The 8,404-nt window shown below is 44.4% G+C and overlaps 1 protein-coding gene across 5 annotated transcripts in view; it reads left to right on the plus strand.

Annotated features, from left to right (window-relative positions):
- The window catches only part of USP39 (ubiquitin specific peptidase 39), a 35,891-nt gene extending 27,865 nt beyond the window's left edge, over positions 1-8,026 (plus strand). For 4 of the 5 annotated variants that reach the window (XM_068564876.1, XM_068564879.1, XM_068564880.1 and 1 more), the window contains exons 11-13: positions 4,745-4,880; positions 6,585-6,671; positions 7,518-8,026. In XM_068564876.1, coding sequence (XP_068420977.1) covers positions 4,745-4,880; positions 6,585-6,671; positions 7,518-7,565 — 271 coding nt within the window. In that variant the 3' untranslated portion in view covers positions 7,566-8,026. Of the gene's footprint in view, positions 1-4,744; positions 4,881-5,975; positions 6,071-6,584; positions 6,672-7,517 lie in introns of all 5 variants that reach the window. The other variant, XM_068564877.1, reaches the window with a different exon arrangement.
- The last annotated feature ends 378 nt before the right edge of the window (positions 8,027-8,404 follow it).

Below are 8,404 nucleotides of genomic sequence, written 5' to 3' on the forward strand. Positions count from 1 at the left end.
GCCACTCTTAGTTTTGGACTGTCTTAGTTGGAGATTGCAAGGCACCTACCTACACTACATAAGTTAAGGGTTTTTATTGGAAGGATAGAGATATTTCAGGGGCCTCAAAGATGGATGTTTCCCTGGAGGCAATTCCTCTTTTATCTTCTCTCCTGTTGCTTGCTGGGAATTGTAGTCTTTCAGTAAAGGGAAGAACAGTTGGTAAAAGCAGGGTAGGACAGGTAGGATTCTCCTGGCTTTGAAGATAATCCTGAGCAGTTAGTCTGTCCATCTGTTTGCTGGTCATTGCATCTTGTATGCTGTAGTTAAGGAGGGACAGTGGGGATGACTCTAGATTTGTCTTGCTTTCTTGGGGCCCTACTACCTTATTTCTTCCCTAGAGGATAAAGTCTGAAATGTGTTCAGTTTCTTCCTATTGATGAGGAAGTTATACATTTTGATGTATAGTCTTATTTTTAATTGACCATGCAGTTGTCCTTTTGCAAACATTTATGAGTGTTCTAATGGGAAATTTGGAGGAGTCGCAGAAGGCTCCTGCAAGACCCTTTTGGGGGTAGACAGTTGGTTTCCAGTTCTCAAGAGACATGGTTTTTCACACTCTGAAGATGATCTCTCTGAGAACCCGGAGAAGCCTGGTGGCAGGGCTGGCAGGGAGAAATGTGGGTCTGTGTGTGGGCGTTTAGATAAGGTAAGAGCGGAGCCCTAAGGTGGTTTCTTACTGAGAACGATTTGGATGGATGGATGATAGGCTTACCATGCTGTAATAGCTCAGGAGTGTGGTGTTTTTAAACCTTAGAAAGTAGTTTGGGAGCTGTAATGGGCAAATGTTCATCTTCTTCTCTTGTCTTTCTACCTCCATCGCCTCCATTTTCCAGATGCCCAGACTGTTCCAGGACTGCCAGTGTTCTCCTTTGAAAATAGTACCGGTTTTTTTTTTTTTTTTTTTTAAATAAATTTATTCATTTTATTTATTTATTTTTGGCTGCGTTGGGTCTTCGTTGCTGCGCGCAGGCTTTCTCCAGTTGCAGTGAGCGGGGGCTATTCTTCTTTGCGGTCGCGGGCTTCTCATTGCGGTGGCTTCTCTTGTTGTGGAGCATGGGCTCTAGGCGCGCAGGCTTCAGTAGTTGTGGCGCTCGGGCTTAGTTGCTCCGCGGCGTGTGGAATCTTCCCGGACCAGGGATCGAACCCGTGTCCCCTTCATTGACAGGCGGATTCTTAACCATTGCGCCACTCGCGAAGTCCCAGTACCGGTTCTTAATTCTGTGTAGTGTTTAAGAGGGTAGCAACTAAAATTAAAGAAGTCTGAGTTCTGTGCCGTCCTAGCCATGTGGCCTTGGGCAGGTCATTTGCATATTCTCTCCTGGATTAAATGAGAAGCTTGGACTAGATGAGCCCCAGGGGTCCTTCCAGGTGTAACATTTTATTGTTTCTGGTTCCATCATCACCAGGACTCTGAGAACAGTGAGGGGTGAGGAGAGAAAACCTTTGTAGTTAGGATTACAGGAGAACTTCTTTTTCTCTCTTCACACACTTTTCATCCTGTTCTTCTCTAGTATCGTGTTTGTGTGACAAGTAGAATGAAATCGGGGGACATGAAGGCCAGCTCTCTGCCAACTTGCGTAGGACCACAGAGAGGCTTTCCTTGAAAGTCTGTGGATCAGAGTTTTAGTTCAGAACTGGGCTTTTGTGAATTGCCGCAGTCACCAGTTTGTTCCTGGAAGGAAGGAGCGCCCTTGACTCCAGGGCAGCTCCAGAGGAAGGACTATGTGTTGGTGGTAGTTCCTGCTCAGTCACCACAGAAATTTCCTTACTCCGGCAGTTTCTTTTATATTGGACCTGGAGTATGTTTATTTTGCCACCAGTTGCATTTGGATTTTTGGTAACTGTGACTTCAGTAGTTTGTCTTTCAGAAAGCTTTGGAGAAGTTGAGAAAAAGATTACGTCTCAACCAGTCAGCCTTTTAGAGAACATCAGACTGTGTGACTGATTCTGGAAACCTGTACTTTAATTACTTTGTGCACTGTCATTACTTGTAGACTAACATGGTTCTAGGTTAGCCAAGGTCCCCGCTTCTTGAAGAGGACCCTTATCAGACCTAATTCTTCTCCTGTGTTTTATTCATAACACATCTTCTTTTTACCAGAGATTGATCAGACTTGCAGGGATTAGGGACCCTCTGCTCATCTGGAGATAGGGTTTCTGGAGCACAGGTTTCAAGTTTCACTTCCAGCCAGTTAGGTGGTCTCAAAATTGGACTGTTCTGATTGGCGGTTGAGTATGGTTTGCTCCGTTGACTGTTTTCTAAAACAAAATGATTTAACATGTATTTATTCCCTTTTGTCACTTAAACAGTTTCAGTTCAGTCATGGAAACTTGAGTATAAATACTTCTGAAGATTTCTCTAGGACTCATTCAGAGAAGTCTGAACAGCTGTTGTTAAAGCTGAGAAGACAATACAAGAAGTCAGTTTTTGGCAGCCGGGAGGCATTTCTAGAGCTCACATGGGTTCCCTCGGACTCATATCTAAATTTTCTTTTATCAGTGACTGTTTAGGGAATTCCGTGGTGGTCCAGTGGTTAGGACTCAGCGCTGTCAGTGCCGGGGCCCGGGTTTGACCCCTGGTGGGGGAGCCAGCATCCCTCAAGCTGCGTGGCGCGGCCGCCAGAACAAAACAAAACAAAACACCCAACAAAAAGCAACAACGAATGTTTGATCTGTATGGGACACTGTCAGTCTGTAGAAATAAATAGCTATCGTGAACACATAGAAAGTTACATAATATAGTTAGAACAAAGTTGTTTATTAATACATGGTTTGCATTGAAAACTTTTTGTGTTTTTGGAGAGATAATATATTCATGGTCTAAAATTCAAAAGGAGATACATATCTGGAAGTGACCACTGGATGTGACCACTGTTAGCATTTATTGTAAATCCTTCCAGAGATGACATTACTGTGTTTTGTGTTTTGAGTGGTAGCACATCAGACAGTTCTACAGAGATTAGAAACAGGATATAATCTCTCTTATTCTACATTGTATTTAAATTTTTATAAATATTTGTAGGCTACAGAAGGTTATATTTTTCCTGAAAATAGTGTAGTTAGCATTCTCTTAATATTCATGTTAACTGTCAATCTACTTCCCTATTTAGCTATTTGAAAGATCTTAGTAATTGTCATGTAGTCTTCACAGTAAGCATTTATTATATAGCTCTTGACTTCGTAATAACCGGTGTACGTGTATATACTTCAACTGACAGAATTCAACAAATAAAACACAGAAGCAGGTTTTATTCTAAGTGCATCAAGAATGCTTCTCTATATTTTAAAAAATGAATGTTCAGGTATTAAAAATAAATTTTATATTTCTAAGTCCCAGTTGAAGGAACCTAGTCAGTAGTTTCTTCTGGCAACCAGAACTGAGAAATTTGGAAGCTGTGGGGTAGCCAGTGTGGGTTCCATAAAGGAAAGAAAGCTGGGTGGGAAAAGAGTAAAGCTGATGTCAAAGCAGAAGAGAGGGCAGGTAGCTCTCGGATCTTGCTGCCTCTCCAGTGCTTGGTTTCAGCTGCATTTCCTAGTCTGAAACCCTTGAATAAATACCCTTTTTGTGCTTAAGCTACCTAGGGTGGATTTTTGTTACTTGTAACCTTTTGCTTATTTAACTAAAAGAAAAACAATCAAATAAAGAAGCAAGGTTCCAGAAGATCAAAGAAAAAAATAAATCGGATTGATCTGCCTGGTTTGCCATATTGAAATTGTTGCAGTGATTATATACAATGACAACCCACATGATCATGTGATCAGACTTTCATAGCCTAAGGCCAGAGACCAGGTGTCCCCTTGACACTGCAGCTACAGCTGATTCCCAGATAGGGCAGAGGGTGAGGCGGTTACACTTGTTCTCATCTCAGAGGAGAAGGTGACTCTCATTCTCATAGAGGAGCCCTAGGTTATGTCACCTGCTTAAACTCAAACACAGCTCTGAGGTGGCAGAGCCCCGATTCCAAATCAGATCTGAATGACTCCAGGCCCTGCACTTTTGACGGCTAGGCATGCTTTTTTTTAGATTTTTTAAAAAATTTATTATTTATTGATTGGTTTATTTATTTATTTATTTTGGCTGCGCCGGGTCTTAATTGCGGCACATGGGATCTTTTTTGCTGCATGCGGACTCTTAGTTGCAGCATGCTTGCAGGATCTAGTTCCCCAACCAGGGATCAAACCCGGGCCCCCTGCATTGGGAGCGTGGAGTCTTACCCACTGGACCACCAGAGAAGTCCCTAAGCATGCTTTTATTTTTTACTTTTTATTTATTTATTTTTTAACATCTTTATTGGAGTATGATTGCTTTACAATGGTGTGTTAGTTTCTGCCTTACAACAAAGTGAATCAGCTATACACATACATATATCCGCATATCTCCTCCCTCTTGCATCTCCCTCCCACCCTCCCTATCCCACCCTTCTAGGTGGTCACAAAGCACTGAGCTGACCTCCCTGTCCTAAGCATGCTTTTAAAGTGTGCTTTTCCCATAGAGCCAGTCTTTCCAGTTTGACTCATTTTTATGGCAGATTATATGAATTTCCACAAACCTGGGCTCCCATGGCTCTTCAAGCCCACCTAGATCCAGGGTCCTGAAATAGGGTTGCACAGCTTCACGGTCCATTTGGGTAAGACAGTTAACCTCTACAGGGCTAACCTAGTAGGCTTTATCTGATCTTCACTTTATTTTCATCATCATCAGAAACGTGGATCTGAGAGAGTACTTGTCTGAAGAAGTACAGGCAGTGCACAAGAATACCACCTACGACCTCATCGCCAACATTGTACACGACGGCAAGCCCTCTGAGGGCGCCTACCGGATTCACGTGCTTCATCATGTGAGTGGGGCTGACTTCTCATGGTGCAGTGGCAGGAGCAGGGGGGGTTCCTTTGGCATTTCAGAGGGCGCTCCTTTCAGTTTGCTCTTTCTTATCCTTGACTTTGGGATTCTGCAAGTAATAGGGCTGACAGTGGTCAGTTTAAGGCAACGGTTCTCAATTCTGGCTGCACATGGGACTCCCCTGTGGGCAGATTTTAGACTCCTGACACCTGGGCCACCCCAGGCCAGTTACGCGGGAACAACATAATTTGTGCCTGTTGGTTTTCAACTGGGCAGAGGCCAGGGATGCTGCTAAATATCTCACAGTGCACAGGCTGCCTGCGCAGCGAAGAATTTTCTGGCCCAAAGCGTCAGAGTTAAGACTGCATTAGATTATCTGGAGGTGGGAACCAGGCATCATGGTGTTCTAAAGTTCCCAGGAGATTTCCAGTGTGCAGCCAAGATTGAGAAGCACTGTCCTAGACCAGAGCCTTACCACCTAAAGTGGAATCCTTGGACCCGCAGCACTGACATCATATGAGAACTCGTTACAAATCGCAGAATCTCAGACCCCTCCCACACCTCCTGAATCACAGTCTACATGTTAACAAGACCCTCTGATTGGTGTGAAATTAAAGTTTACAAAGCACTGGTGGGTAGGTTCCCTTTCAGCTAAAAAAATTTTGTGAATTTGCTGAAAATGGCTGAAACGCGCTTAAGCTATATTTGGTATCACACAGCTTACTAGCACAGATTGTTCTAATTTGATTAGTCTTCTGGGGCCATGGGTTTAATAATAACTAGCTCTGTCTGTCGAGCGCTTTGCTGTGTGCTAGACGGTATGCCACGTGCTCATGGATGTTCATCTCGTTTATATCCTTAAAACACACTTTCAAGATCAGTGTTAATACTGTCTTTTTACAAGTGAGGAACCTAGGCTCAGAGTTTGAATAATTTATCTGAAGTCAGTAGAATTGGGATTTGAACCTAGATATTTGGTTTTACCAGGAATAGGGACTTGATTATGTGATCCTGAGCTTTTGTTGTGTTTCCTGTTCTGAACTACTGGAATATCTAGAATATCTGGAATATATCTGTCTTTGGCATTTCTTAGAAGTTTGGATGGGTGAGGCTGGTGAGCTTCCAGAAGTGCCTCTGCCATAATCCAGAAACCTCTTTTCCCCCTTGTTTATGGAAGCATGAAGTAAGGTAGGTTTTGCTGTATTTGCAACACTGTTTTTTTAGGCCAGAGGAAACAGGTTAGTATGGTGGACAGTGTCCACCAAGGACACTTTTTCTTGACTAACTTGCTGTGTCCTCTGGGACGGGAGGTGGGAATGTCCATTTTTGGTTAACACTGCACCTCCTAAGTCAGTGTGTCTATTCCGTCACTTCTGAGCAGCAGGGAGACGTCTTAGGTGAGGAGTAGAGGGCTTCCTCTCCTTTCTCTTTATTGTCCTTAAAAGGCGTACAGTGTTTGAGACTCCATTGTACTTCAAGGAGTCCTCAGCAGGAATTGAGTTTGCCAAGGTGAACATCCTAAAAAGTCTTTAAATTGAATGATGCCCAGCAGAGGCCATGCACCCTTTTACGTTCAGCTCTTGCTGGGTGATGGTCTAGTGACTATTCTGATTTTTCTAGCTTTCAGCTGTGATCCCTTCCCTCTTATATACCCTTTCAGTTTCAGAGAGCAGACTAACCCAGCCCTTCGTACTCTCTGCAGGGGACAGGCAAATGGTATGAATTACAAGACCTCCAGGTGACTGACATCCTTCCCCAGATGATCACACTGTCGGAGGCTTACATTCAGGTGGGTTGGCCGCAGACTCCACGAGCACGGAGGAGATGGAGTGTGGGTCCAGTGAGAGCAATGACGTGGGCGAAGGCACGGAATGGGATTGAGTTAGGTTGGGCGCCTTTTGACGTGCACCGGGGAGTGTGGTGGGACCAGATTATATGGCCCTTAAAGCCCAGGAGTGATCTTCAGGGAAGAGAAGGGTGGAGAAGCATGGAAGAGTGATGAGTGAGCAAGGAGGTTCTGCTTACGGTGAGCCAGGTTAGTTTTGCGAGTGTGGGGTCTGGTTTCAAGGAGGAAGAGCCCAGAACCATCCGGGCCGCCAGCTAGGAGTTGTCTCTGAAGCTTCCCCAGGCCCCCGGGCAAAGTCAGCACTCTTCGTGACCCCACCGCACTGTCTCCTGTCTTCGTGGAGCACCAGCTGGACTGGTTTAACTGTCCTCTCCGCTGGGTTGGGAGGTCGTGGAGTAGAGTATCTCTGTCTTCTTTTTTTAACTGTCCTAGTACCTGCAGAGAAGGAAGACTGAGGCTAAGAAGATGCTATAGCTTTGTAAAAAAGGAGGGAGACGCTGCTCGTTCCAGAGATCACTCTTTGCTTGGTGACTTTGTCTAAAGTTGCAGGTCTGACTATGAGTCACTTTTTAGCAAAGGAGTTTGGAATGGGAAGAGAAGGATGGGTAGAAAAGTGACCGTTGAATGAAAGGGAATTTTCTGAAAGATTATGAGTTAGTTTCAGGGGACTTAGCAAATACACAAGTGGGGTGATAGTTTGTCCATTGCCTAGCGCAGATTTAGGTACTCGATAAATATTTGTGGACTGAATGCCGGCTCCTAAATATCTATTGTATTCGTTTCTTACAGATTTGGAAGAGGCGAGATAACGATGAAACCAACCAGCAGGGGGCTTGAAGGAGGCATCTAGAGCTTTGCTCCCAGGGGGCTTTGGCTGAAGATGGAAATACGAATACTGAGCACAGGCTGATGGCCCAGCCCCTGAGCCAGCCCAGGTTTTATGTGTCCTGGTTCACACCAGAGCATCCCCGGTCCTTCTGCCTAGGATGGCTCTGTGCTGTCACTCGGCTGGTCTTTGATCAATTTATTGTAGATGGATGCTCCTTTCTCCTTCCTGTCTGTCTCCCTTCTAGCAGGCCAGGACTCTTTTACAGATGTGTGTAATTTATTTCTGAATAGCTGGGAGTAGCTGAAGGACAAGATAGTTTTCTTCTAAGCATCAAAGCCTCAAGATTATAGGAATTAGAGCTTGAAACCGGTAACACCCTTCTTCCATCATAGGTAGATAGTTTTCCTATAGTTCTCTTCATTTCTTGGTGTGTGTTTTGGTATGGATTAAATATTTTCCTGTTTTTAAACCAGCCTCTTGTTTCATATCCTTCCCTTAGGCTGCTGCCTAAGGGGAGGATTTAAAAAAAAAAAAATCCTCACAAACTGTCTACCCTATAGTCTGTCATCCGGTGGACATCATGCTTGTCTCTTCCTGTCAGCCTGTGGGTGGTGTGTCAGTTTAGGATGCATTTATCTCTAAGTAACAAAATATCTGACTGAAAGAGATAAGTTATTATTGGGCTTAACTAGAAGTCTGGAGGTGGGTGGTTTCAACCTGCAGTGCAGGGCTGTGTGAGGAAAGAGGGAGGGAAGGAGGTAGGAAGAGCATCTGACTGCAGTGCAATTCTGAGAACCTCTCAGCCAGGCCGGTGGGAAGCCTGGAGCACGGAAGAATCGAGCAGAAG

Source organism: Eschrichtius robustus, chromosome 15 (assembly GCF_028021215.1).
Source record: "Eschrichtius robustus isolate mEscRob2 chromosome 15, mEscRob2.pri, whole genome shotgun sequence".
Lineage (NCBI taxonomy): Eukaryota > Metazoa > Chordata > Mammalia > Artiodactyla > Eschrichtiidae > Eschrichtius > Eschrichtius robustus.